General features: G+C 40.0%; 1 protein-coding gene across 1 annotated transcript in view; it reads left to right on the top strand.

Annotated features, from left to right (window-relative positions):
* LOC124617353 (T-complex protein 1 subunit alpha) overlaps positions 1–13251 on the top strand; it is a 75113-nt gene extending 61862 nt beyond the window's left edge. Inside the window, exons 10-13 of the mRNA XM_047145257.1 lie at positions 10126–10216; positions 12055–12247; positions 12359–12522; positions 12783–13251. Coding sequence (XP_047001213.1) covers positions 10126–10216; positions 12055–12247; positions 12359–12522; positions 12783–12993 — 659 coding nt within the window. The 3' untranslated portion in view covers positions 12994–13251. The remainder of the gene's footprint in view (positions 1–10125; positions 10217–12054; positions 12248–12358; positions 12523–12782) is intronic.
* The last annotated feature ends 5297 nt before the right edge of the window (positions 13252–18548 follow it).

Genomic DNA, 18548 nt, shown 5'->3' with positions numbered 1-18548 from the left:
ACCCTTTCTCCTTTCCCTACCCTTTCTCCTTTCCCTACCCTTTCTCCTTTCCCTACCCTTTCTCCTTTCCCTACCCTTTCTCCTTTCCCTACCCTTTCTCCTTTCCCTACCCTTTCTCCTTTCCCCTACCCTTTCTCCTTTCCCCTACCCTTTCTCCTTTCCCCTACCCTTTCTCCTTTCCCCTACCCTTTCTCCTTTCCCCTACCCTTTCTCCTTTCCCCTACCCTTTCTCCTTTCCCCTACCCTTTCTCCTTTCCCCTACCCTTTCTCCTTTCCCCTACCCTTTCTCCTTTCCCCTACCCTTTCTCCTTTCCCCTACCCTTTCTCCTTTCCCCTACCCTTTCTCCTTCCCCTACCCTTTCTCTGCTTCACTGTTTCAGGTTCCTCTCTTTCTTCTTCCTCCCTGTGTGCTCCTGAAGGCCAGCCCCGGGTTGACACATAGCGTTTGCATGTACCGCCTGATACAATCCAGGCCCAGGGAGGGGTGATTGCCTAAGCTGCTGCCTTCCCAAATTGCTGATTGGTCCCGTTGTCTGCTGTTAGGGAAGTGTGACCTGGGTGCGAATAATCACCTAAGGCGGGCCCCAGTTGGAAGAAGTGCACCATCGGAGATGCTGGCAATCGTCATCCTCAGTCACCTTTCACTAAACGTAAATGGAATGAGGCTCATGATTCAAAGACCCTCCCAACTGCACCACTGTTCCTTGTGGTTTCACACACTGAAAATGGTCAGTCCTTTGCTACAATAAATTTGTTTATTATTCAGAAAGCTGTTCATGCAATTGCTGGCCCTGTGAAATCCTGCTCTCATTTACGCAATGGCACTTTGCTTTTGGAGACAACTTCTGAGTTTCAAGCATAACTACTACTAGCAACACTGCTCCTCCATGGCTATCCTGATCATGTTGAGGCCCATCGAATGCTGAATTCTTCTCGTGGTGTTATTTACACTAGGATGCTTGATGGTCTGACTGAGGCAGAAACCCAAACGTACCCCCTGATGGAGTGTCATTGCAGTCTATTGCATGACAAAAAAGGTAGATGCAGTCTAGGTGTCCACACACTATTTTTCTCACTTTTGATAGAGTGGTGCTTCTGTCACAGATCAAAGCAGGCTATGATGCACTGCTACCTGTGTCATTGGTCCAACCACACTCGAATGTCCTGTTGACACCCGGCCAAATGTGTAACAGGCGGCAGGGATACTCAAGAGGGTGATTGTCCACCCCATTCTCCTCACTATCAATTGCAATGGTGGCCATGCCACTTCCTCCTGAGATTGAGCAGACCATCCAGGAGATCTGGGTAAAGGAAAAAGTACCTTATCCGGTCACTTGCAAGTTGCCATCCAGCACTTGCAGTACTGTTGTTGCTACATCTTACTCCACGAAGGACATGGCCACAAATTCAGTATGGCTGTTGTAAAATCGCCCAGTGTCGTGGTAGCCCACATCTCCTCCTCCAGCTCTGCAACAAGCCACCAGGCTTTCGTCTTGCAACACAACCAGCAAGCCGGAAATGACAGAAGGAATACTCCTGCGAAGACTTCTTTCGTCCCTCCAGCCAACGGACATCTTAGTCTTCCTCTGACAACCAGAAAGGCTCCAAGAAATCAAAGGCAAACAGTCTTCTCGTTCACCAACTTGGAGATCCTCTTCGACGGTGTCACTTTGTGACACCCTTGCCCGGCCGACCTTATTGTCGCCAGTGTGCACTGCCAACTGTTTTTCTACCCTGGAATCTGCAGACCAGCAAAAGGAGAATGCTGACACCTCTATAGATCTCGTGGAGCAGGATCCTCCAGCCTCTGCTCCCTTTAGCAATGGAGTCTTTGAAGGCTGGTACTGCAGTCACCGAGGTGACACCCATTCACTTTTTTCCCTCCTCCCTTTCCTGGACACGGCTCTCCTCCAGTGGAACATTCTGGCCTTCGATCCATCAGAGGACTTGCAGCTGCTCTTGGAATCATAGTGTCCACTTGTTCTCTGCGTCCGGGAAACAAAATTCCATCCTCATGACCGTTTTCAGCTCTCGCATTTCTTCCCGATCCGCTTTGACCTTTTCCCGAGGATGTCATTCCATCTTGTGGGGTAGTCATGCGGCTTCAAGCTGTTGCAGTCTGCATTTTCCTTCCTCACTTGACCTTTTCACTTTAGGCTGTTTACATACCTCCATCATTCGGTGTCATGAGGGCAGACTTCATCCAGCTATCTGGGCAACTCCCTGACCCCTTTCTGCTACTCGGTGACTTTAATGTGTCCCATCCCCTTTGGGATTCTCCCAGAACCTATCAGAGAAGTGCCCTCTTGGCTGACCTCAGTCAACTTAACCACATCTGCCTTAACATGGGAGCAACTACATTTCTTTCAGACTCCACGCACACCTATTCCCATTTTGACCTCTCCTTCTGCATTGCCAGCTTGCCCGTCGTCTCGAGTGTCTGTTTTCTCGAGTGACCATTTCCTGTGTGCATCCATTTGTTGACTCCTGCCTCACTTAAGATCACACCCAAATGGCAGCTTTCTAACAACTGGAGGCTTTACTCCTTCCTGGTGACCTTCAATGAACAACATTTCCCTAGACGTAATACCTTACAGACGTTATCCTTACCACTGCAGAAGGTTCTGTTCCTCGCACTTCCTGTTTACCCTGCTGTGTCCTGGTCACTTAGTTGACTGAGGCATGCTGTGAAGCAATTTGCTCACGGAGACGTGTTCTTTGCATTTTTAACTGTCATGCTAAGATGGCTAACTACATTTGTTAAAACAGTTGCGTGCACAGTGTCAGTGTGTTCTTCAGTATAGCAAAAAAGCTAGCTGGATTTACTTTACTAGTTCCTTTAACAGTTCCATCCCCTCTTTTGTTGTGTGGGCCAACCTTTGATGGCTCTCTGGGACCCAATTTTTGGCTTGACAGTAGCAAATGATGTCGTGTGAACCTTATTGCTATCTCCACACCTTGGGCCGCAATTATGCAGAGATTTCGAGCTCCACCCACTATCACTCTCTGCCCTCAATCGGAAAACAGTGAAGGCAGCTTGGGCATTTCCCTTCTCTCCTCAGAATCATGAGTGCTACAGTGCCGCCTTTACTATGAGGGAGCTAGATCGTGCTCTCACTTCATCCTGATCCTCTGCCCCAGAGCTAGACGAAGTTAACATTCAGGTGTTCTTGCAGACCAGCACTTTCTCCTTCATATGTACAATCACATTTGGGCAGAGGGCACATTTCCCAGACACTGGCGTGAAGCTACTGTCATTCCCAAACCTTCCTTCTAGATATCGCCCAATTTCTTTCGTCAGTTGTGTTTGCAAGGTGATGGGACTTATGATTGGTGCCTAGCTGGTATGGTGGCTTGATTCTTGCAATTTACTAACCACTGCACAGTGTGGATGTCGAGCACGCTGGTCTGCAGTTGACCCTCTCTTCACTTTGTCAACTTGTGTCATGAATGCTTTTCTGTGGAAATAAGACTGTGGCTGTGTTCTTTGATTTAGAGAAAGTGTATGACACTTGCTGAAGGAGTGGTATCCTTCGTACTATCTACGTGTGAGGCTTTTGTGGCCACATGGCATGTTTCCTTGAGTAATTTTTGAAAGACAAAGTTTTTCAAGGTATGTGTGGGTTCGATCTTGTTGGACACCTTTATCCAGGAAAACGGTGTGCCTCAGGGTTCTGTCCTGAGCCTCGTCTTCTTTGCTATTGCCATTAACAGTGATATGGCCTGTCTCCTGTCGGGTATATCTGGCTTCTTTTTGTTGATGATTTTGTGATCTATAGCAGTTCTTGACAGACTTGACTCCTTGAATGGTGTCTTCAGCAGTGTCTCGATCATCTTCACTCGTGGAGCATTAACACTGGCTTTCACTTTTCCACTGACAAAACATTTTGTATGAATTTCTGGTGGTGCAGTTGGTTTCGTCCACCATCTTTAAATCTTGGGCCTGTTGCTTTTCTGTTCTTCGAAACTATGAAATTCCTGGGCTCACGCTCCCTAGTGTCTTATTTGGCTTTACTGTACGTGGTCCCTCAGTGTCATACATGTCCTCAATGGTACTTCCTGGGGAGCACATTGGATCACCCTCCTCCTTTTGTACCAGTTCCTGGTCCCTTTGAAACTGCACTATGGGTGTTTCATTTATGAATTTGCCCATCCGTTCCTCTTACGCCATCTCAATACTATCCACTATCGTGGCATGCTATTGGCCACTGGTGCCAGTTGAGAATCTGTAGCAGAAGCTGCCAAACTGCTGCTGTCATACCGCTGTGACTTTCTCCTAAACAGAGATGCACGCCGTATGTTTGCCATGCCTGGCCACCCATCCCATGCCTCGTTCTTCGAAGACTCCTTTGATTGCTAGTGTGGGGGGGCGTACCTGTTTGTTACCTGCTGGAATTTGCTTTTAGCTCTTGCTATGGCAGCTTAATTTCACACTACTGGCCAGTTTCCTGATGGGTGCGAACCCTTCGCCACCTTAGCTTCGTGTGGTGGCCCGTGATCACATTGGCTTTCATTAGATTCCTAAGGACACCACTCCAGGCTTGCTTTATTGCTGTAAGTTTCTCGGCTTTTGCACAGAACTTCACTGTAGTACCTTTGTTTACACTGATGGGTCTTGGACTGACCATGGTGTCGAGTGTGCCTTCGTCATTGGCACCAACCATTTTTGGTATCGGCTTCCAAAACACTGAACAGTATTTACCGCAGAGCTCTTTGCCCTGTATCAGGCCATGCAGTACATCAGACACACAGGCTTCTTAATTGCGTCATTTGCTCTGACTCTTTGTGCCTCTGTGTGCTGTACATCACCCATCCCTTAGTGCAGTGTTCCAAGAAAGCTGTCACTTGCTCACTCTTAATGGAGACACTGTAATATTTATGTGGGTTCCTGGTCACGTTGGTGTGACAGAAACGAGGTTGCTGCCAAGGTTTTACTCCTCGTACCTCAGCCCACTAGTTCTTCAATTGCGTCTGATCATTTGTCACTGTGGTGTCACTTTGGCATCACCACTGGTCTCCTCCCCCCCCCCCTCCCCCCCCCCCCCCTCCTCTCTTGGGAACAAGCTCTGGTAAATGAAGCCTCTCCAAGCTCCAAGCTTCTTGGACGACCTCCTCTCAGCGCTCTGGCCGTGAGATCATTTTAGCTAGGTTGCTTATTGGGCACTGTCTTTTAGCCATTGCCATTTAAGTGGTGCTTCCCCACCATTTTGTACTCATTTCCCTCTGCCTTTGATTGTTTGCCATTTCCTGATGGAATGCCCTCTTTTTAACCATTTGTTCTCATTTGTGTTTGCCTTCTGAGTTGTTGGCCGTTTCAGTGAACGAGCGAGGTCAACCGCATTTTACTTTTTATTCGTCATAGTGATAATGTGAAAGAAATTTTATCTTTAGTTCAGGACTGTTTCTCTATAGAATATTTTGTGTAACTTTCTCAAAGTCCCTGTTTTTATCTGTCTTTCCTTCTGTCAATTGGGCTGAACGTGTAGTCGTTTGTAACTCCTTTTTCTATCTTTGTTTTCTATGGTTCTGACATGGGCGCACATGACCCTAGTTGGTGGTGCAGAATCTCTGTTACACAGATTGCGATATTCTGTAGACAAGAGTGTTTGGAGTTATAAATAAATAAATGGGCAATTTTGTTGCACAATATTACGTGCCGGAGTGGGTGCAAAAAGGGCATGATGTAATAGATAGGTAATTGTAAAATTTTTGGTTGGAATATCATTGGCAGCAAATTTTTTATGAATTGTTTTTAATTACTAATTGTATGAAAAAGTTAATTACACAATAATACTGTCCTATCTCTAAAGCCAAGTTGCTGAATGAATGTCTGTGACAGTTGGTGGCTTTGTTACCAACAGCACTACGCTGCTGCTTGTTACACCGCGTCCCTCACCCATCAGTAAACCGTGTGCAACAGTGAGTTGTAAGAGTGGCATGTAGGACTGTCACCATGGCAACGTTTATGAATTTCAGCGCTTGGATTGGCATTAGTCACCTCCACAGTGCCCTTCGTGTGCGGCAAGTGTCGGGCATACTACTAGTGACCTGACTATAGAAATAAGAAAAGTGTTTTATTTTCTGTTTGATGTTTCAGATTTTTGTGCCAAATTTATTTTTAGTTATAGTGAACTACATGTTGATTATTTACAAATGTATTATTCTCTTAAAAACATACAGGTGTGAGCCAGTAATTGCTAGCAGCTATCTTTAACATATTACACCAATAGAAATTATTCTGCGTAAGAGAAGGTTTTGCCAAGTAGAATCTTTTTCAGTTTGTTTTCAGATGCTACTTTGCTGTTGGTCAGGCATTTATATCACTGGGTAAGGGATAAAAATTTTAGTTGCAACATTATTTGTGGTATTATTTTTGTGATAAATACAACCTTAGTGTGGAGCAATGAATCTCATTTTTTTCTTGTGGTACTTTACAACTAACTTCCTGAGGAAATAAATGTACCGTGAAGCAGTAGCCAAATACAACAATGGGAAATCCAGGTTGGAATGTAACAATGTTGAAAAGAATAGTTGCTATTCACCATAAATGACACACACACACACACACACACACACACACACACACACACACTGTCTCTGGCTGCTGAGGCACAAGATCATTGGTGTAGTACCGCTTGTACAAAATTGAATATGTTGTCTTTTTCTAAATTGAAAGTGAGACCATTAATAGAAAATGGTACTTTTAAGAACGTTATTTACAGTTTCTGCTGTTTCCGTATGTATGAGTGATGACAATAATATTATCACCTGTAAAAAGAACTAACTCTGCTTTTATATTAAATGGAAAATCATTTAAATATAGGATGTCCTAGGAGGAAATGTCAGTAGTCAGGGATATGACAGGAATGCTCTTTTGAAGCAAAAAACTTCATATTAACGTATCCCTGATTCTGAAGGGTTTCCAAGATAGAACATGTTTAAAGTACATATGTTTTGGGGCTGCTGGCGACCATTACATTTAAGTTTATGGGGTTTGATGAAGTCTGAGGGGTACAAATGAAAGATAAATATGCAATATGAACTTCTTGGTTGCATCATTAATGCTGCTGGCCTCATTAGTGAATGTGCAAAGGACTCTGCCAAGCAAAACATGTCCACTGAAGTTGATGGTAGGGTATTCGAACATTAATTGTGAACTGAGCAAGAACTGTAATGTAATGTGATGTGTACAATAATGCTTAGAAGTGTATATGTGTTAAAAATATGTATGTTTCAAGTGATACTTTTTAAAACACACGTTGTAATGTTTATTTACTGTCATACATTTGTAAACCTGACTAGTATTGAATGATACAGAAAATAAATAACAATGTATATTAAATGTGTTTTTCTCAGAAACTGTTTGAAATAAAGGACATGGCCCTATGAAGTTTTTTGCTTCAAATGATCATTCCTGTCATATCCCGTTCCTTCAGGGACATTGTGTTTGAGGAACAATATTTCTGTAGTCTGTGACTACTGCAGGGTCTACACTTGTTCTTGGCAACAGATGTATTTCCCTTTTCCTTTCACATGGTGCTTTAATTCCTCTGGTGAGCCTTTTTTTTTTTTTTTTTTTTTTTTTTTTTTGCGTGACTGTTGATTAGCTTATGTGGAAAGTTGTTGTCAAGAAATGACATGGAATTTATCATGGAATAGATTAAATTTAATATCAGCATTTGATTTATAATAAATTTAATCCCAGTTCATCTCTTGTAAACTATTCTAAAAACTTGTGGATTAATTAATTATTCTGATTTCCACTGTGGAGTATCAGTACTTGCAAGGCACTATCCTGTTTACCCTAACTGAGTATCATGATCATAGAGAGCATTTCTTGCTGTTTTCTTACTTTGTGCTTCATCAAAGAACACATTACCAATTAGGATCCTGTTGTCTTTATCCATCTGTGTTGGAAAGTTAATTACTCAGATAGAATTGTAGGATCCGAATTAGGTATCCAGATTTGTTTTCCTGTCAGAAACCTTCAGGAAATCTAAATCTCCATAGACCATTAACTGTTTGCTGCTGTCTGATAGCAAAGTAAGGAGTCTAAATTCGTCATAAACGATTCAAAATATCTCTGTGGGGATCTGTATACAGTTACAATTAAAAGTGAACTATTTTTCAGTATTAATTCAAAAGCACATACTTCTGTGTGCTGATCACCATGAAATATACTGGTCTTAATGATTTTTGAACACATTTTCTATCTCAAAGATCTTATTTTTTATTAAAACATTATAATACAATATTGGTTAACTAACATTTCCATTTGTTAATAAATATGAAATTGAAATAAAAGTAAAGCAATGTTAATATTGCGATTCAAACAAATGCCTTCGTATTACTAGGCGCTACACACTCAACTATGGCAGCTATGTTAAGTAGTTGGCAATGTTTTGTTGTTAATAGCATTAGGAAATAAAAATATCAGAGGTGATTTTAGTATTGTTGTACGGCTTTGTGATATTGTTATCCGGGCACTGTCCTTCAGATCTCGATTACATGAAGGAAATCGAAGAGGGCCTGACTGTTATGTCCCTTTGTTAGTGTCTCTCTCAACTGATCAAGGTTTGTGTAAAGTTAGTGTGGGGCGCTTCACTATAGCTATTCAGTAAAATAGCCCTCATATTGTTTAGAACTCTCCCCATCTTTTCATATTGAGATACTATCGTGCTCTCATTGACTTTAGAAAATTGAGCTCTCCCACTTTGCTTTATCATTTGATTTTGTGTTGTGTTTAATGTTAAACTACCTGTAACTACAGGTAATTATCAAAAATAAATTTTTCAACTTCGAATAAATCTGTAACTGTGATAGTAATCATCATGTACATTGCTTACAAAGAACTTGTTTCAAGACTCCCAGGAAAATAATTTTAATGGAAAGAGTTACCGATTCCAAAATATGCATGTACTTTAATCAAAATCAGTAGTAAAACGAGACATTAATAATAAAATGCATATTGTAGATGCTAGTTCACCATTTGCGCAAATGACACATTAAACCTCTGTTAAATCATATGTTTAGCAAAATAATTCTAGCATTTGAACCATAATATGTTTGTAAACAAACAGGAGGTACTTGAGGTCAAGAAAAGGAAGCAGTGGGAGTGTCATTGCAGGACCAAACCATTTTGAATCCATGCTGGATATTTCGAACTCCAAGGCCATTAATGTGTTAGTGAGTAATGCGGCCAGCCATAAATACTTTGGCTCTGAAATAAAAGCATTTAAAAAGTAATTGTGGCTGCTTGTGTTACTCACCAACTATTTTGAGTTAGTTGTTATTGTGCTTACATTGCAAATATATTTCCTGACTATATAGATAGCATCACACTCGAGCACTATCTTATTCTTCCAGTAATTATCAAATATTTATGTTGGGTTGGAATTAAACAGCTGGTTATAGTACTTCCCCCACTCACTCTGCTGTTTTCCCCCAATTTCTGCCCACAATTTTATTCTTAGCTCGTAACTTCTCTTTACAACCTAAATACCTATGCGTAGTTCGTTGCTGCCATCCTAACAGTTTCCATGGGGGTGTGGTGAACAGATGAAGGAAGCTCTGTCTACTGAAACCCAACATATTGACAGCTGCCAGAAGAGTAGTCGGGTTGTGAGCATAGCAGGCCACATTTTCTGCACACAGTTTTCACATTACATATCTGCTTTCGGATTTGGCATAGCATGACATGATAATCACTTCATAATGGTTATGGTACATACTGGTGCTGTATTGTACGATCACTAATGTTGGCAGCAGCCAGACAGAAAATACTTGTTGACCCAAAGTCAACCAGCTTCAGCTGATCCAGAAATGGGGAACTCTCATGTAGAACATTGTGAATAAAGTACACTACTGTCACTCCCTCCTTACGTACCTATGTGTATCTTGCTTACTTTCACTCTCATTCCTACTGGCTTAACCTTCATGTATTATCTCTAGCCCTGTCCCCTTCTGCTTGTATTTCCTCTATCTTTATCATATGCTTGTTCTCCAGCTTTCCTAACAACATTCTTCTGTCTTCAGGCATATGCGCTCCTGCTGGCACAAACTGACAAACAAAGGATAAATGGGGAGCGTATGAATAATAATGCTTTTTTTTCCTTTTCTTTTAAGGTGAAGAAAGTTTCGACCCCAGTGCAGTTGGAGAGGCAGCCGAAGTAGTGCAGGACCGTGTGTGTGATGATGAACTTATACTTATCAAAGGGTAGGAATTTTCACCTCTGGTAATCATTATGTTAACAGTAAAGAATGAATTAGTTATATTTGAAAATTTCTTGTCATACAATTCAAAGTGGTTGTCTAACATGAACCTAATAACATTATAAGGATGTAATAGAGGGAAACATTCCACGTGGGAAAAATATATCTAAAAACAAAGATGATGTGACTTACCAAGCGAAAGCGCTGGCAGGTCGATAGACACACAAACAAACACAAACATACACACAAAATTCAAGCTTTCGCAACCAACGGTTGCTTCATCAGGAAAGAGGGAAGGAGAGGGAAAGACGAAAGGATGTGGGTTTTAAGGGAGAGGGTAAGGAGTCATTCCAATCCTGGGAGCGGAAAGACTCACCTTAGGGGGAAAAAAGGACAGGTATACACTCGCGCGCACCCATATCCATCCACGCACGCGCGCACACACACACACACACACACACACGCACACGCACACGCACACACACACACACAAAGCAGATGTGTGTCTATCGACCTGCCAGCGCTTATGTTTGGTAAGTCACATCATCTTTGTTTTTAGATATATTAACATTATAAACGATACTAATAATTTTGTTTCAAAATACACACAACTACTTAAATAGTTGGACATTTTTGGATTTATTGTATATCATGTCCTAAATGTGACTGGAATGGTGCTTTATGTTTGTGGTATATAATATTGAGTGAACTCAACTGTTTTAATGATTAATATTCCTTTACACTCTTTAAACAGTTATACATATTGGGTGGTTATAATTAAACCGTCACTGCATGAGAGGGCCCGCATGAAAAAAAAAAGTGATCACAGGACACTGAAACTTTGTGGAAACATTTGTAAGGATACACGGATGAGAAATAACCAATAAACCCTCGAAACAAACTTGTTTTAATTTGCACCTGATGGGGTAGCATTGTTAATTGCATACCATGTTTACATTCCAGGTTACAAATATTGCTCAATGTGATGACCATCTGCATCCATGACAGCCTGGAAGTTTGTGCAGATGACATTTCACAATTTTTTGCAGCATTTTTTGAACAGTGGACCATGAAATATTCAGCTGTCCTGATGTAGCTTGTGCAATGCTGGAGGATCACAAATTGAGTCCAGCATTCTCAGCCATTGCAGCAGTCATAATTTGTGGCACAATTGACCGTTGGCCTCTCCCATGCGCCATTCCGAAATTGTCAGTTAATTCAAATTTCAAAATCATATTCTTCAATCCTGGTGTGGAAGGAGGACCACTCCATATTCCTTTAACGCCTCAGTGCTTGTGAAGAGCAGAAGCACTATTGTTGTTGGTGTGATAAACCAGCTTTACAATTAAAGCCCTGCTCACCTTGTCCAGACCAATGTTGACTGGCTGGAGCTGTAACGCACACTGATGCTTGTGTTTCAACCCTATGTTGCTGTACCAGTACTGGTGCCTGTTGGCAGGTCATGCCAATAATGCTTCTAACAATGAGAATCCTGCAGTGTGCAATCTGTACATCATTCCTATAAAGTTGGGTACCCATATGGTGAAAAATTTTCCATCTGCAACGCCTCAGATAGTGAAAGTTTAATTGTAACCACACTGTATTATCATTAACTTGCATCAAGAATGAATGTTTCACTTTGAGGCAGTGGGTGCACTGTTTTGAAACAAACTGGTAGGCCAAAACTGTGTGCCAGACCAGGTTCAAGTCCTGTCCACAGTTTGTCTTCCAGGAAATTTATGCATGCATCCAAATGAGAAGAATAGAATTTTTTGTACCATGACATTTATTTTGTAGACTGGTGGAAGTTGTGTAGATTTACCAATTTCTTTTTTTCTCCAGCCCTAAAGCCCGTACAGCAGCATCAGTCATACTGCGTGGGCCCAATGACTTCTACTGTGATGAAATGGAGAGATCGGTACATGATGCTCTCTCTGTTGTGAAACGTGTTCTAGAAAGCAAGAGTGTTGTTGCTGGTGGTGGTGCTGTTGAAGCAGCTCTTTCCATTTATTTGGAAAATTTTGCTACGTCCTTAGTAAGTAAAATCAGTGCTTTTATTAAATTAGTGATGTACATTCTCTTTACTTGACGAAGATAATATTGGGATCCAGAGACTGATGCTAATAAGAATTATTTCTCGTTACAGAGTTCCCGTGAGCAGTTAGCAATTGCTGAGTTTGCACGATCTTTATTGGTAATTCCTAAAACACTTGCAGTAAATGCTGCACAAGATGCAACTGATCTTGTAGCAAAGTTGAGGGCCTATCACAATTCTAGCCAAACTAAAGTAGATCATGCACATCTTAAGTGGTAAGTCTATGTGTCTTCCTCTCAGGATCCCACAACCCAGTTTCCAAATGTATTTGCTGAGTAACAGCAAAACAGAATTAAACATGTTAAACTAATTAAAGATCTACCAATTTTTTCATCAGAAAGAGTCAAATCTATTTAGAACCTAACCAATCCTGTAATAATTACTTATTTAGAGCTCTAATAACTGTTATTGATTACTGTAAAATATAAATTGTCATTGAATAGTGTATATTTAAAATATTTCTGCTTTCCGATAGGGTTGGTTTGGACTTGTATGAAGGCACAGTACGTGATAACAAGAAGGCTGGTGTTTTGGAACCAGCTATTTCAAAAATAAAGTCACTGAAGTTTGCTACGGAGGCAGCGATTACCATTCTTCGCATTGATGATATGATCCGTCTGGATCCAGAAAGAAAGGACAACAAATCTTACCGAAATGCTTATGAATCTGGAGAGTTAGAAGACTAACTATTTATCATTATTAAGGTTTACTTTTCGTCTGCTTTTTGTGAGTGTAACAAAACTGATACTGAGGCTTTCTGACGTTAACTTGTTAACAATTGGCTAACATTTAATTAAAAATTTGTAACCATTTCTATGCTGTTGATCAGTTTGTTGAATTTTTTTTAACTGATGTGCATCACAAATCTAGACCATATGCATTTATTTTTCATCACATTTGTTACACAATTTTGAAATGGAATTAAATCAGTTTCACCAACAAAATTTGTGCTTCATTTATAGTACAAGTATCTCCTATCTGTTAGAGTTAAACCAGAATTTGCATGTGTTAAATCATGAAAAGAATGCAATCCTTTTTGTTCCATTCTGTTAAAATCGTCCGAAATTGTGCTAAACGCATTCTCTGAAAATTATTTTCAGCAGTTAATTCATGGGCCCACGCAAATAGTAAACGGTTCTGAAAATACACTTGGTCTTTTAGCAACAAATAATCCAGAGTTAATAACAAACATCAAAGTGGATACAGGGATTAGTGGACACAAGGTTGTCGTAGCGAGACTGAATATTGCAACCCCCAAATCCCACAAAAATAAACGATAAATACAGCAGAGTCCTGCTAATCCGAACATTAGGTTAATCCGAACATGAAAAATGTTAGTCTAAGTATGGAAAACTGTGTGGTAAACTGCTGTACATACACACTATTTTAATTTACACAGTAAAGTAAACATGTTAGATAAATTGGCAAGAAAAAGTTAGGTTTAAACATCGCATGACAATGAAAGAAGAGCTGTCAAACTTACTAAAATACAGCAGATATTTTATCCCTATGTTTTAGATGACAAAAACTCATTGTTTTTTGGCATAATGAAGACAGTCTTAATGATGCATAGTTGCGCCATCGTCTCGTAAACGTCAAATCAGCAGGTTTAGCAGTGGGCTGTTGCTCCAAGTAATGTAGTGCGAGGTCAAGGACTTCTGCTGCATCACTGTGTGGCACCAGCTCTCCTGTGCCGCTTTCAGGCTCATTGTCACTTCTGTCACAGCAGTGCACTTCTTCCTGGTCTTGAGCCGCAGCGGCAACTAAATCAGAGTCGGTAAGGTTCTCCAAACATGCCCTATCTGCTGCCATCCACTTATCTAGGTCTCTTTCACTAGCTTCTTCAAATCTTTTTATTTTCAACTAGGTTGTCCTAAAATTTAAGAAATGTCCTCAGTTTTCTCCACGATTTTCTCAGAGTATTTTCTGAAATATCTTGCCATGCCTCAGTCGCCCAATAAACAATATCCTTCACATTGGTCTTTATTTTGTCCACTAAAGGAATGCTATCATCTTGAATCAGCATTCTTAAAAATTGTTTTCTATAAATCAGTTACGATGTTTGCAGTATGCCCTGGTCCATCGGTTGTAGAAGTGGTGTAACATTCGGTGGCAAAAACTTTGCCACAATTTCTCCGTCAAATAATTCCTCAGTGCTGGGGTGAGATGGTGCGTTATCAATCAAAAAGATTGCATGGGGAGACAAATGATTTTCCGTACAAAACTGTCGAACAGAGGGAAGAAACTGGCCGTGAAACCATTCTTTGAACAGCTTACCATCCATCCATGCTTTTTTCTGGTGACAATAATATATGGGCAGGGACTTCATGTTGCAGTTTTTAAAAGCTCTGGGCCTATCAGATTTGCTGATCAGCATTAAAGGCAGCTTGTGATTACCAGCAACCTTGCTGCACGCTAATAGTCACACGATCTTTGCATGTTTTAAAACCAGGAGCATGATCTTCTGCTTTTTATGCCAGGCTTTTTATTGGCAATGCCTTAAAGTTAAGGCCAGCCTCATCAGCGTTATAAATTTGTTGGGTAGAATACTTTCCCTCTCGTCATTTTTTTTCAAACTCACCCAAGTATTCCTTCTCTGCATCACGGTCAGAAGAAAGCTTCTCTCCAGTTATTGTTAGCTGACTGATTCCATGACGTTTTTTAATATGTCCAACCAACCCGTACTCGCATTAAGACTCACCACCATTCATTAACTTGTTCAGGTAAACAGCTTTCTCCAGAACTAGTGCTCCACTCAAAGGAGTTCACCTTTCTCTTTCCTGTGTAAACCTGAGAAAAAGAGCTTCATCCATTTTTTTTTTATACTGTGACTATTTCAAAGTCTACTGAATTTAGTGTGTTTTCCCAAAGAACTGTTAATGCTTCACTCGGTTCATCTTCCAATCACAGATGGTTGCTTTACCAACACCCAATTCCATTGCCGGTTTAGATACATTCTCACCATTGTCTATCTGCTTCAAAGCATTCAGTTTTTCTTTGAGAGTTAACATTGTAAGTTTCCGTTTACTCATGACGAAAATACGTACACTACTACTCCTGAACGAATACAATACAACTGTTACGTGCGCCAGCGATTGATAACTAATATAACCAAGCACTTAATGAGCCAACTGGCAGTGCACTGACATCTGAGACTACAAAGGTCTCAACAAGGGCAGAGAGTGAGTGAGCCATTGTTCCCACACTTATTCTCATTTGTTACCATGGTACACTTACTTATCTGCTTGGTATACTTTATTCTAGAAACTCATCACCGTAATTCTGGCTAATCCGAACAAGGTCTGGTCCCAATTAGTTTTTGATTAATAGGACTGTACTGTATAACTATTCAAAACAGCTGATAAAAATTCACTTGACATCTTCCTGAGCGACACTCTCCACTCCTTTCAAATTAACAATATAAGTGTAGACCGGATATGGCTTCAATTCAAAGTATTGGCAGCTGTTGGGAGATTTATACCAAATAAATTAACAAATGTCGGAGCTGATCCTCCTTGATACACAAAACGGGTCAGAACACTGTTGCAGAAACAACGAGGCATACCAGTGTTGAGTTTGTTAAGAATTTTCAACTGTCAGCAGATATTTTAACTCCATCCAATTTTAAGTCAGTCAATGTGAAATGTCAGCTATCTTTATTGCATCAAAATATTCGAGGACTGAGAAATAAAATTAATGAATTAACTATCTGCATAGATGAATTAGAGTCTTCAAACCCAGCTGACATAATCTGCCTCTCTGAACATCATGTGACCACTGGTATAGAACTTTTAAGTGTTACAGGGTTTAGGTTAGCATCTCACTATTGTAGATCAGAAATGGAGAAAGGAGGAGTTGCCACATTCATCAGGAACTGTCATAAATTTAAGAACATAGACATTCATAAATTTTGCCTAGAACAGCATATGGAAGCATGTGCAACAGAATTAGATTTTCACAAAAAATCTTTCATAATATTAAGTGTATATCGAGCACCTGCAGGTAACTTTAATCTGTTTGTAAACCACCTTGAAGCTGTACTGGCCCATTTAACAACCAAAAACAAAGAAATAGTGGTTGCTGGTGATTTCAATGTAGATTTCCTTAAAGACTCTCCCAATAAGAACCTATTTGAGTTAGTAACACTATCATTCAACTTAATTCCCACAGTAAAGTTCCCCACTAGGATAACCACTTGCTCACAAAAAGCCATTGATAATATCTTTATAGAAAAGTCAAATGAACAAAATTATATTACAAAACCAATAGTCAATGGCCTCTCAGACCATGACATGCAGTTCCTTCTGTTAAATGTTAATACTGAACAGGATATAAAATCTGTTAAATCTGAGCTCAAGAGGGTAATCAGTAAGCCAAAAATTGATTATTTTAGGACACTCCTCAGAGACATTCACTGGACTGATGTTTACAGTGCTCATGGCATGAATGAAAAATGTAACATTTTTGCTAATAAAGTGCTTACCTTATTTGAACACTGCTTTCCCCCAAAACTTACCAAGGTTAGAGCAAAGTCTACAAAGAAGCCATGGATTACTCGAGGAATAGGGGTATCTTGTAAAACAAAAAGAAAACTGTATCTGTCAATCCGAAACATTTCCAATGTTGATGCTATAGCACATTATAAGAAATACTGCAAAATATTAAAGACTGTAATACGGATGTCAAAGCAAATATATTACAAGGAAAAGATAGTCATATCAGATAACAAAATAAAGACAATATGGGATATAGTGAAGGAGGAGACCGGTAGAACCAGACATGAAGAGGAACAAATAGCATTAAGAGTAAATGATGCATTGGTGACAGATGTGTATAGTGTTGCAGAACTTTTTAACAAACATTTTATAACTGTTACTGAAAAGATGGGGTTGTCAGGTTCGGTAGATGCTGCTATGGATTACCTTAGACCAGACATTTCAAGTAACTTCCATAATATGAATTTGACCCTCACTACCCCAACAGAAATAATGTCCATCATAAAATCTTTAAAATCAAAAACATCTAGTGGGTATGATGAAATATCAACAAAGTTAATTAAAGAATGTGATTCTGAGCTAAGTAACATATTAAGCTATCTGTGTAACCAGTCGTTTATCAGTGGAATATTTCCCGAATGGCTGAAATATGCTGAAGTTAAGCCACTGTTTAAGAAGGGAGATAAAGAAATAGCATCAAATTTCCGTCCAATTTCACTGTTGCCAGCATTCTCAAAAATTTTCGAAAAAGTAATGTACAGTCGTCTTTATAACCATCTTATCTCAAATAACATACTGTCAAAGTCACAGTTTGGATTTCTAAAAGGTTCTGATATTGAGAAGGCTATCTACACTTACAGTGAAAATGTACTTAATTCATTAGACAAAAAATTGCAGGCAACTGGTATATTTTGTGATCTGTCAAAGGCATTTGACTGTGTAAATCACAATATCCTTTTAAGTAAACTAGAATATTATAGTGTAACAGGAAATGCTGCAAAATGGTTCAAATCTTATATCTCTGGCAGGAAACAAAGGGTGTTATTAGGAAAGAGACATGTATCAAGCTATCAGGCATCATCCAACTGGGAACTAATTACATGTGGGGTCCCACAAGGTTCCATTTTGGGGCCCTTACTTTTTCTTGTGTATATCAATGACCTTTCATCAGTAACATTACCAGATGCCAAGTTTGTTTTGTTTGCTGATGATACAAACATTGCAATAAATAGCAAATCAAGTGTAGTCTTAGAAAGATCAGCCAATAAAATATTTGTAGATATTAATCACTGGTTCCTAGCCAATTCTTTGTCACTAAACTTTGAAAAAACACACTACATGCAGTTCAGAACTTGTAAGGGGTGTCCCAAGAGTATATGTCTAACATATGATGACAAGAAGATAGAAGAAGTGGACGGTGTTAAATTCTTGGGATTACAGCTTGATAATAAATTCAACTGGGAGGAGCACACCACAGAACTGCTGAAGCGTCTTAACAAATCTCTGTTTGCAATGCGAATTTTGTCAGACATAGGGGATATAAAAATGAAAAAACTGGCATACTATGCTTACTTTCATTCCATAATGTCATATGGGATTATTTTCTGGGGTAATTCATCAAGCCAAGCTAAAGTTTTCCGGGCACAAAAACGTGCAGTAAGAATTATATGTGGTGTGAACTCAAGAACATCCTGCAGAAGCCTGTTTAGGGAACTAGGGATACTAACTACAGCTTCCCAATATAT

This window comes from Schistocerca americana, chromosome 1 (assembly GCF_021461395.2).
Source record: "Schistocerca americana isolate TAMUIC-IGC-003095 chromosome 1, iqSchAmer2.1, whole genome shotgun sequence".
NCBI classification, from domain to species: domain Eukaryota; kingdom Metazoa; phylum Arthropoda; class Insecta; order Orthoptera; family Acrididae; genus Schistocerca; species Schistocerca americana.
Note: the sequence above shows the minus strand (reverse complement) of the source record. Positions and strands in the feature narration are given on the sequence as shown.